We start from the raw sequence: 12,428 nt of genomic DNA, 5'->3' as shown, positions 1-12,428 counted from the left end.
CTGGAGGAAAAGGACCTGGGGGTGTTGATCGACTGCTGGCTGGATCTGAGCAAGCAGTGTGCCCAGGTGGCCAAGAAGGCCAACAGCATCCTGGCTTGTATCAGAAACAGTGTGGTCAGTAAGACTAGGACAGTGATCGTTGCCCTGTACTCGGCCCTGGTGGGGCCGCACCTCGAGTGCTGTGTTCAGTTTTGGGCCGCTCCCTACAAGAAAGACATTGAGGTGCTGGAGTGTGTCACCAGCAACGGAGCTGGTGAAGGGTCTAGAGCACAAGTCTGATGAGGAGTGGCTGAGGGAGCTGGGGTTGTTTAGTCTGAAGCAGAGGAGGTTGAGGGGAGACTTTATCGCTCTCTACAGCTACCTGAAAGGAGGTTTTGGTGAGGTGGGTGTTGGTCTCTTCTCCCAAGTAACAAGTGATGGGACAAGAGGAAATGGCCTCAAATTGCTCCAGGGGAAGTTTAGGTTGGATATTGGGAAAAATTTCTTCACTGAAAGTGTGGTCAGACATTGGAACAGGCTCTCCAGAGAGGTGGTGGTGTCACCATCCCTGGAGGTGTTCAAAAAGCATGTAGACATGGCACTTCAGGACATGGTCTAGTAGACATGGTGGTGTTGGGTTGATGGTTGGACTTGATGATCCTAGAGGTCTTTTCCAACCTTAAAGATTCTATGATTTTATGATTGCCCTTGTTTAGGTAGGAAACTAAATTCTAGTGTCTGGTAAACTGTTTTTATACCTGGGCTCCTAAACTAGCATTCTGGAAAAGTGGGTTCTCATCTTAGTCCTTCCAGTGATGTTGGGTGGCTTTCTTCTGTCTCTCTCCCTTTCTTCCTGGGTCCCATCACAACAGGGCCCCCATCTCCCCTGAATTCTGTAAAACTGGATCTATATAGAAACATAGAATGTTTCGGGTTGGAAGGGACCTCAAAGATCACCTAGTTCCAGTCACCCTGCCATGGGCAGGGACACCCTCCACTAGACCAGGTTGCCCAAACCTGCATCCAAACTGGCCTTGAACACTTCCAGGGAGAAGGCCTCCACAACTTCTCTGGGCGACCTGTTCCAGTGCCTCACCACTCTAACAGTGCAGAATTTCTTTCTAACATCTAATCTAAATCGACCCTCTTTTAGTTTAAAGCCACTACCCCTTGTCCTGTCACTCCATGCCCTTGTAAACAGTCCCTCACCATCTTTCCTGTAGGCCTCTTCAGGTACTGGAAGGCTGCTATCAGGTCTCCCTGGAGCCTTCTCTTCTCCAGGCTGAACAACCCCAACTCTCTCAGCCAGTCCTCATAGGAGAGGTGCTCCAGTCCTCTGATCATCTTTGTTGTCCTCATCTGGACTTGATCCAACAATATCAAGGAATATGGAATAACGTGTTGTGGTTTTTTTCTCATATGAAAGTGTACTAACTGCACTTTTGACCTTTGAATGTAGGAAAAATTATAACTTCACAAATTTATGACTTCTTAAATTTCCTGGCCCTAGGTAGCATGCATGGAAAAAGAAAAATCTATGGTTTCCAGAATAAGAAAGAAAAGTCATATAACAGATGCAGAAAAAGCACAAATTATCACAAATAATAAATAATGGTACCTGTTTCATCAGCCCCACCTTAACTATTGGATTAATCAGATGTCAATGTATCCAAAAATATTTAATTTATATACAGGATTGGTGGTAGAGAAGACATGCCAAATAAAATGGGAAGGGGGAGGATCATCTAGCTCTTCCCCGAGGAAAATGGAAGTTTATTAAAACTGTCAAAGAACATTAATATTTTCAAAAATTTTAAAAGTTGACAGATTTTTGCATGAAGTTTCCATTTGACTTCTAAAATTACCTTTTATCATCTATTTTAATATAATCACAAGACAAGCAGTTTAATTTGACCAACTTTTGAGTTTCATCATAGCTTTAACTCCCTAAAAAATGTTATTTTAGTTTTCAATTTTGACTTGTGGTAAAAAATACTTCAGGAATTTTTTTTTTTTTCAAATTTGTGTAATATCTGGTTTTTAGCCAACTCTACAGCATGTATTCTTTCATCTCAAAGACACAATATTGACAGCGGTTACAGGAAAGTGATCCACTGTCACTACCCATAGTTGTCTGAAAGCACATATTAGAAGGACCATCTTTCATTAAAACTGATCTGACCCATCAAGCACTGTGCAGTGAAACTTGTTTCCTGAAAGATTTCCAAATCTCATCAACTTGATAGATCCCGCCCTGATTGAAGATGTGCACCCTGGGGATAGAGACAAGAACTGTGCCATTTCCAGGCCCAAGGCAAAAGACAAATTTAAGATGAAGCAGGAGGATGCTGGACTCCCACTGTCTCTTCTCAGTGAAGGCAGGTTTCACAGCACTGCAACTTTCATTGAGTAGCTACAGAGTCTAAGTGAGGGAAAAAGCGACATTCAAACACTTAGACTCTAAAAAAAAGGGAGCAAAGTGACATTTTGAAGATCCAAATGCCCTGATTTTAGCTGAGTCCACCCTATATTGTTCCTTTGAAAGTGATTTTTAAAAACTTAGAACAGTATACCTCCTTGCTCACCTTCCCTTTGCTGTCTCATGGTATTTCCCCTAACAATCTTCATCCCCAGATGTATACGCCTTGTTCTGTATTTTTCTGTCAGTCAAGATACTTCACAGTGGGTATGTCTGGCCTGAGCAGTCTGCCAGCAATGTTAAAGTTCTGTCCAGTTAGTCAGTCACTGCAGAACAAAGTAAACATTAACTTGATGCTACTTCAGTTTTCTGTTTTAACATTCCCAGCTGATTGACAGTATTTGCTCACTTTTCACAATTGTGAAGCTAGGATAAATATTTTAATTTGGGCCAAAAAAAAGCCACCTTTTTTATAGATGTCAACATTCAATAAAAATGAGCAAACACCTCAACAGGATAGGACTGGAACTGTGTTTTGCATTTCCCATATTTTCTTTCAGAAGAGTGATATTTTTTTATTTTTCCTACAAGATTAATGTGATTAAAAGCATATCAAATTGGAATCATCCTGATTTCAACATTTATGTTTGAAATTGTTTAAAAGTAAAAAAAAAAAAAAAAGTAATTTAAAAAATCAAAGCCACAATTATTTTGTCTAAGGGTAAAAATGAAACATTGCTGAAATAGAATATCTCCACTCTTTAGACAGGACATTCTTCAACTTTCAGAAATAGATTTTTAGAAATAAATTTTTTGGGGGGATTAAAATAGTTTACTTATAGAATATTAGAATTAATTAAAATTAGGTCGAATTGAAACTTGAGTGGCTTTGGTTGACATGAGTGATTTTGCTTGGCATGAGTGACTGCAGTGCAGAAGCCTTAGGCCACAAACCATGACTGAACTGTAGTTGAACCTTTGCTTGGTCCAGGGGGAGAAGTACTGGGAGTCATGCACCGCGAGATAAACTGGATGAAGCTTATAATTCAGGGAAAAGACCTTCAAAGAGGGAGAGGAACCATTTTATCCCAAGTCAACAGAAGACAGATGAGACCCACGTGTGGATAAGACAAGAGGATGATGAAACTGCGTAGATAAAATTTGAAAGCTATTACTCCAATCATCATAGGGGAAAAGCAGCTTGATTGGACAAAAATTCTGTGTGTGTCTTGTGGACAGGTGCAGGAACACCTTGTGTAGTAGACTGTGAGTTCTCAGAAGGCACAGGAAAATAACCAAGGGTGTTCCTCTGCGGAGGCACCCAGCTCGAGCTGAAATAACTGACTCTATGGCAGAACCGAGGGTCCAAACTGTTCTTTAGAGCCAGAGGTTAAAACTGGATCCAGCTGCACCTAGGCTCCTCTCTGAGAAGAACTTTAGAAAGCAAGGGGGTCCAGTCTGAACCTCATGACTTGGTGGGAAGGTCTTCTTGGACTCTTCTATAAATATTTCTTTAAAATTGAAAATATTTTCATGGACTAGCAATTACCTTTTTTGGTACATTACTTCTATGTGGGTTTTTTTCTGCATATAAACCATGAAAAAATATCACCTATGCTTAAAATGAAATGAATCTAGGATTGAATCATATTATTTTGTGAAAAGCAAATGATATTTCTGACCATAATATAGTTTTTGTATCTAAAGGAGAAAAATCTAGAGTCTGAAATAAAATCTCCACAACATCATATAAGTACAATTTGTTCCAAGCAACAGGTTTAAGGTCAACTTGTTGCAGCTCTTTCGTTCATTTCTTCATCCTATTCTCACAGACTATGACTAATTTTCATTTCGCTCTTTACTTAGTAGCAAAGGATGTAGGCAAAAATAGTCTTGTAACCAGACACATTTGAACAAACATGAAAGGAAATGTGTGAAATAACCCTTATCTGCAAGAAAAATAAGTTCTGCTTTTGTTACGCTTGCCTGGTTACATCCTAAGAAAATGAACGTGAACCACCTCTTTATATTCACTCATGATAAATTTAAATGGAGGAAAGTGATATTAAACAGAGAGGACTTTGAGGATGAGTTTGATCTAATGTTTACCTGCGGAGCTGTCTAAAGAAAGTGTTAACAAAGTGGCTTCTTTCTTAAGGCTGTGTTCACAAGTAAATCACACCCTTTACCTAATGGAGTAAAATTTATCCCTTGCCACCCCCAATAAATTTGGCCTGTTGTGTTTCAGTTGTACCCCTGTGCAGTTCTATTTTCCAGCATACGCCACCTCTTCGCTCCAGAGTGGCAAAAATAAATGGTTTCCAATGGCAATAACAATTGTCTTTCAAATTATTAATTCATTTGTCTCCAGGCAAGTTTTAAGCACAGACTCTCAGGGACTGACCTTGTTTCTGACTAGGAAGACCTGATCTGAATGTCAGTCTGGTCAATGGCGGGGTGTTGACTTCAAATGGGCTTTCGATGAGGCCTTCAGACCACAATGATGGGGAAAGAGAAAATTGTATATATTTTTCTCTGATCTTTCAAAAAGACTAGAAAATGCTTTCATACGGGAATGAGGTAAACAGACAGTTCTTTGTCTCTTGGGGCAGACAGCCAGCTTCTCCCTGGTTCCCCAACCATTTCCATTTAGTTGTGGTGCCAAATGGTGAAGTAAGAAAAGGCTGAGACAAAACCGCAGGGGTAGTTGAGCTGCCTGGCCCATCTGCATGCCAACCATTACTACCCAAAATCCAGATACATGCACAAATTTTCCTCTCTGCTCCCTTGTCCATGCGTTAGTTTCCTCAGGGGTGGACAACAGTTACATAAGCTAAAACAGATCCCTAAAGTGCTCTGAGAAATTGAGGGCTTCTCTCTGCTGAGCTACTTTGCCGGAGAGAGGCACAGACTGAGTTCCTGACTGCATTATTGACCCGCTGTCTGTAAGCAAAGTTTGTCTGACAAGTGAAAGTTGGTTTGAGTTTAACAAAAGTTTGTTTAAGCTCTGTTCCTATTGCAGTGGTGGAAAAAATCATCTGTAAGGTCAGCTGAAAGAACTAGATCAGTATGCAAGCTTGAAATAAAATGGTCTCCAGCACATCCTGCATGCCTCTTGTAGAAATCCATAAAGTTAAAGTCACTTGCTTCAGGCTTTAAGTCATAGGTCCTTAGTACAAGGAGTTTCCCATCACATTTTTCCTCTTTGCCTGCTTGCTCCTACCTCCCTGCTACAGTGTTGACATGTCTGTTCACGGGGCTACAGAGTGACCTAGATTCCAGAACTGATGAGGCTTTTTCAAAAACTGTCCTGATGATGGGTGATTTTTTTTTTATTTATTTAGAGTCAGATTGGTTTAGCCCTACAAATCGTTAAATGCAAGGAAGAGTTGGGGAGAGTGGAGGAAGATAAGGACGCCAGTGGTACATGTCATTCCTGATACAGCCAAGCAAGGGGAGTTACAACATAAGACTACCTAAGACTTGCAAAGATTTCTGACTGGCATATGTAAAATACACTGTAGTAAGTGGAGATGACTGTCACTTTATGAGAAATATCCTTCCTATGTTACTCATATTTCCTATTCATTGGATTGCAGAAACTTCCTCCTTAAAATTATAAGAGCTCCGTTGACAATAGTGCTTGCTACCTTCCAATTTTTATGAAAAAAAGAAAAAATACTCTTAGTGGTTATTTGCACACCTGGAGGCGTCATCTAGATTAAACTGTGATGCTAAATATCAAAGGAGCAAAGCTTACGAGAACCTCTCAGAGATTTTGTGTATTTTAAATCTGGAAGTCTTGAATAAGGATTTAACAACAAAACTTCAGATCAACCTCCCAAAATACTAATCCACTGCAGACACAGATGATTAGTAAGTACAGAAGGAAAGATTCAAACAGGAAGCTTTTTATTACAAAGCTACTGACTTAGCCCAGACTTTTTGTATACTAGACCAAAAAGAGACCTATAACTTTATTTGCTGATGAAACTACCAAAGCAATGAAATAACCAGACTTTTTCTGCCTCTTCTTTTCTCCCAGTCCAGCTTTGAAAGAGAGGACTCTCAATCTCCTTGGAAATCCTTCCCAGAAACCAAAGACCATATTTCAGAAGAGTCTGGGTAATGCATGAAGATTAGCTAAAGATAATGTAGATGGCCAGAATTACTGGAGGCACTGAAAGAGGTCTTCTCTCAATGGGTGGGCAAGATTCCAAGTCGATGAAAATTGCAAGGAGTGGGATTCAACATTTTTTTTTCCCCCTATTTTGAAACAATACCTATGAATGTAGGACACTGAGTATAGTGACATATTTGGAATGTTTACAAGTAAATAGATGTTATATTAAAATGAAAAATAATTACAAAAATAGAAATAGTAGAAAAATAAAGAATATTTCTTTTGCTTGTTTACTCAATTCCTTTAACATTCATCTATAGGAGTGTTTTGTGGTGTTTTTAAAAAAATCTTTCTGTTCCTGGAAGGGACAACATCTGCCATAATCTTTGGAAACTGTCCAGAACATCAGACTTTGTCACATTTCAAAGAAATACCTTGACCAGTTTGTATTTGTCTATCCCATTATAAATACCATCTGTTCTACTGTTAGAAAACATTTGTGTGATGTTATTTAACTGGAGAGCATATTCATCATCATCATGACCAGACCATGCAAATAGAAGATAGGATCATAAGATTCCCAGAACCCAAGTTTAATGTTCATTCACTGAAGTCCATGTTGCTCTAAACATGCTATGAATTGTCTGAGACCTCAGGTATTAACAACATACCACCTGTCTTGTCCACTTTGATACCAGCACAAGTAGGCACATGTTGTACTAGATATATCATTCATCATTTCTCCTTCTTCACACCCAGCTCCTCTGTCATTTCCTACTTGTCTTGCCCATAGCAGCTACCTCCACCTTCAACCCTTGTGTCCCTATTCCCTTCTTTCTAATGCACAGTGCAAAGTTCCTCTGCCATAAGATTAACGTGCCATATGTTACCATCTGCTCCAAACAGAGTGTCCACGGGAAATGGTACAAGTAAGTAGTCTCACTCTGTGCAGAACCAGACCTTGATATAAGCTTGACAATTCCCACACTGAATATGTAAATATTCCCTTTCAATAAGCAGAGGTGTAAAAGTTGTTCATAGTAAAAATTAGATGATACATCGAAAGTAGTCAGGATATAAAATTTTATGCTCATGTGATACATCAGTGGCATTATTTTTGACCATGATGTTAGTCATAGATATTTGTGAAGCGAAGGCTGCACACCAAGCCATGCCAAAGGCATCAGCTGGCACAGAGTACCTTCACTACATGACATGACGTAGGGTGATTTATACACTGTCATATTAAACTGTTAATATATTCATGCATCCCTGCACAAAAGAGGCTGCAGTTATTTACCAGCTTTTGTTATTGTGATAGCAACACGCTTGCAACAATCTGCATGTAAGTTTAACTTTTTTTTTTTTTTTTTTTTTTTTTAAATACTGCAGAACAAGCTCTCTACATATCTGTAGGAGGACAAAGATCTCTACATACTAGCATTGGACCAGTATCACCCCAAAAAGGGCTTTGAATAGTATAAAGGCTGCCAGAGAAGCATACTCAGTGTGTGGGAAGGACAATCTGCTTTCTATTGATTGTAATAAAGCCAGCAGCATCTGCTGCTGTTCAGAAATGCTGTCACCACTACTCAATCTCTTAATACCATTTTTCATTCCCAGATCATATTCTGAGCCTTCCATTCTGAGTTTCTCTGTTTGAACAGAGGTGACCCAATGGGATCCTAAAATTCATCACAGAACCTAATTCCGGAAAACTCATGAAATAGTGCTGTCATTAGACAGTGACTGGTGAAACCTGCTCTTAAGTGGTATGAAATTCTAGTGGCTTATGGCAAGATGAACTCACTCAATTCTGCCAATACGAGGAATAACAAAATCCAGTAAGCTTTTCCATAGCATTTCCCTTTAATCATATACTTTTCTGAACACTGGGTGAAAAGCTTAAGCTCTAACTCAAATTAATAAAAAGAAGAGAGCAATTTAGCACACAGTTCTAATTTTCTGGACACCTGATGGAGCATAAAAGCATGAAGAAGATCTGAGGACACTTCCCTTCCTCGCTCCTGAAACCAATGGCCAGATTCAGAGCAAACAGTATCTGCAGTACTCCATAGAGTATCATAAAAAGGACAGAAATAGTTCTGGTTTCTAAGAGTTGGGACAACCTGCATTCAAATATTAGCCAGAACTAATGTGTTTTCTAGTATTCATGTGTCTGTGCTTCAGATATTAAACAGGAACACATTCTGACTCAGGTACAGTTTCAAATGGTGATTTAGCTCTCTTCTGCACAAGGAAGACCAGACGTTTTCTCATTTCCCATTGATACCAATATAGTAAAAATGATTATTTTACACAAATACACTAATTGGTAGATTACAAACAATAAATAAATGACAACTAAATTAAATTAAAGTCACTTAGGAGACTCCAGAGCAAGCACTTTTAGTAACAAGTGGCCCTAGAGCACACACAAGCCTGTATTTCAAACTTTGTTTTCAGTCATTGTCAACATGATGCTACTTCAGCCCCATAGGGAATGTGTAATTATTATTATTAAGTGTAGTAAAAGTTTATACTGTTGACAACTGACTGGCAAAAAACCCCAACAACATCAAACTATCATCATTTATCTATTTGACCACATCAAAGTTCAAAGATTTTATATGGAAAAAAATAACCTCTTACCTTCAGTATGTACAGCAGAAACATAGGTCCAGTTATACCGCTTGACAATGTCCACCATAGCCCGTGCTTGCTGTGCATCAGATGGCACAACTCTCATAAAATACTTGAACAGGGTTTTGTCACTTAGGTCCATGCTTGTGGCAGAATAAGCAATCTGAGGTATATTGAAAAGCTGCAACAAGTTCTGGACCTGGATAGCAACTGAGCTAGAGCCAGGTCCAATGACACCAACAATGGGTTTCTTGGAGCGGAAAGATGATGAAGATCCATCCACACATCGCACCATCCCTTCCTCTTCTTCTGATGAAATCAGAGAGTCCCTTATAAACTCAATGCTCTGCTCCAGAGCCACAGCAGAATGCCAGCAGGAGTCCCTTATTTCACATCCTAGCGTTATATTTGGCAACAGTGTGGGGTCCAAATTAATTCTATCAAGGGTATGTAGCATTGCCTCCACTCTCTGAATGCCATACTGCTCTCTCACTTCTCCACATTTCCTCTCATGAACCTTGTCAACAGTTGGTTGGTGGTGGACAGAGAATAGAGCTCCAATGATAATATCACCAGGCATGTGTGCAACCACCCTTCTTTCATTGGCTTGTGCAGAAACCAAAAGCCCAAAGTTCCCACAGACATCTTCCTTCAATAGCAAGATTGCAAGGAACAGCAAAAGGACCATTGTAGGAAATGGTTTAGGCTGGTAGAGACAACATGATGGAACAAAACCGGAGAGCTGGTGAAAGCAGTTATCAAATCTTTTGGATAAAAGGAGCACTATGCTGACGGTTAGCCAGGAGTTTGCGTATATTCTCTAAGAAGTCACCGTCATCTCCAAGTGGACAGTTATGCAGAGCTGCACATATGATCATAATCCTCATAACCTTCAAAAATGAATAAATAAGAGAAAAAATTTTAAAATTGTTACAAAGTCAGCTTTGTAATCTGTTCTAAAATTGCACCTATTCCTACTGCTGTCAATGACTGTAATACATTGTCTCCTATATACACTTGCTTCGTTAATTTTCAAGCTGGAAAACTTTGTTGTACTTCAGTGTTTCACAATCTTAGGCTTGTACTTCTGCTGGTATAAATCAGTACCTTTCTCTTTGACACTCTTGTTTAAAAACTCCTTTGGGAAATCCTTTCAAAAGCACAAAAGACAGACAAGTATTTAATTCCAATGAAGAAAGATGCTGCCATTTCTAATGTGTGTCTTCAAAACCAACTCCCTTTACTTTCAGACACATTCCATATCACAAATGCCTATGTCACACTAACGCACCTTGGGCTGTAGTGTGTTATCAATTACAGCACTAGGAAACTGCTGTTGACAAAAAGAGCTGTTCCTGAAACATTCTAAGGAATGCAGGATCTGGTTCTTCAAATCGGTAAATCTGTTTTTTCTTCGTAAGTCACAACATGAAAGAAATTAACTTTTAAAATAAGTTAGGATTAAGAAATCTGATTTTATTATTACTATTTACATTTGTTTTAAGCAGTGAATATTTCAGCAGAGGAACAACAATTCTAAACCAGCAGAGAAATTAAATTATTTTCATCTTTTTATATCCTTAAATCAAACATTTCCAATAAGCAATTTGACAAATCCTGCTACTGTGGACAGCCATACAGACTTTGCTGATAGAAAGAAGTCAACATAGAGACTATACAGATGCATTACTGCTTAAAATATTTGTTCAGCTATGTTTGCTGATAGTCTGCAATGCTATCTGCACTCAGCTTTAGTGTTAAAAAAAAAAAAAAAAAAAAAAGAAAAGAAAAGAATCAGCAGAGAATTCATATCTTGGGCTGTGGTTAATGGAACTTGAAAATGTTCTTGAAAAGGTTCTGTACCTAGCAGTGGATTTGTAACAGGATGCTTCTGGTTTAAAATAGTAGTTTGTCCAGGTCTTGATCCTGGAGCACAGTAAAGTACTATCTATTGCTCTACACCAGCCAGTGGATCCATTGATAGTACAGAAAGCTAAGCACACTCTTAAATCTAGGAAGATGCTGAGCTAATTGGTGAACCACATGCCCAGTGTCATTATTGACAAAATAAATGCAAAATTCTGGGACAGAGCCTGATGTCAGTTTTATTGACATAAATCTTTTGATGTGATAAAAAAAGAATATAGGAATTTACAAATATTTCAGGCCCACTAGTCATTTCTAATCCATTAACAGTCATTAATAATGCTCAGATGTTGTGAAGTCAAAGAAACCCTTGCCATAGGAAGTTTACCTGTGTTTTTTCCAGGTACAAAATCTAACAGTATTTTAATCTTGAATTTACCTCTCACAGCTAGGTCACTCAATACAGTACCACAGTGAAAATCTTCCTGATTCTGAAGATGAGAGAGTCAAGCCTAAAAACACTTTTCTGCTTGAGGTTAGCCTTCTTTAATTATTATTCTACCTAGACATCCATAAATTATAAACTATTTACACAGAGGAAATCATACAATAGTTTTAGTGAATTTCCCAAATGAAATCCAAATCTTTAAAAAGAGAAAACATTGAATAGAAATGGTTTTGTAATATTAATTGCAATATTAATAGGTTCATGTAATATTAATTTCTAGTAATAGGAAGCGTTAATAATGAAATAAGGTTCAGACAACTGTAGAACACTTCAAGAAGTTTTTTTCTAGTCTGTGAAGAGTTAGCTTATCAATGCTGCAACCCTTTGCCACTAAAGAATAACAGCAGTTCAATTCAGGTTAATTAGTCTCTAATTACAGAATATCACTACTGCTTATGTCTTCCAATTGTGTGTTCTGTGACTCTGGAGACGGTACTGTATAATTTGCAAACAGTCTGAAGGATGAATGACAGGGGATATCTTTGTACAATATCACAGATATTAAATTCCTATACCTCCAATTAATTTAATTTATTATCATTTAAAAAAATCTTTAATTATTTACTAACTTAGTAACATTTGAACAGAAATAGTCCTCTGTTGTTTTAAACCATGGATGCTCATTTTTCTGAGCTTCTCAAATTAAGGCTACATGTACAGAGCACAACTATATCTAGAGAAATGCCAGCTCTGCCTCAGACAGTAACTGGCTATACAATTAGATGCCTTTTTATAACCTAGCTGCCTGTGCAGCTGCATATGTACAAATAGAGGGAGTTCAGAGGCTTGGGGTGAGCTCGTGACACACAAAAAAAATCCCCATCCACCATTTTAGTTCTACAACACACATCAACACACATCAACCAAGTTTCTGGTCAATACCATTCTTG

At 38.5% G+C, this 12,428-nt stretch overlaps 1 protein-coding gene across 4 annotated transcripts in view; it reads right to left on the bottom strand.

Annotated features, from left to right (window-relative positions):
- The window catches only part of GRM5 (glutamate metabotropic receptor 5), a 284,776-nt gene that overhangs the window by 265,449 nt on the left and 6,899 nt on the right, over positions 1–12,428 (bottom strand). For all 4 annotated transcript variants that reach the window (XM_075742446.1, XM_075742444.1, XM_075742447.1 and 1 more), the window contains one exon: positions 9,174–10,054. In XM_075742446.1, coding sequence (XP_075598561.1) covers positions 9,174–9,852 — 679 coding nt within the window. In that variant the 5' untranslated portion in view covers positions 9,853–10,054. The remainder of the gene's footprint in view (positions 1–9,173; positions 10,055–12,428) is intronic.

The sequence above is a fragment of the Balearica regulorum genome, chromosome 1, assembly GCF_011004875.1.
Source record: "Balearica regulorum gibbericeps isolate bBalReg1 chromosome 1, bBalReg1.pri, whole genome shotgun sequence".
In the NCBI taxonomy this organism is placed as follows: Eukaryota; Metazoa; Chordata; class Aves; order Gruiformes; family Gruidae; genus Balearica; species Balearica regulorum.
Note: the sequence above shows the minus strand (reverse complement) of the source record. Positions and strands in the feature narration are given on the sequence as shown.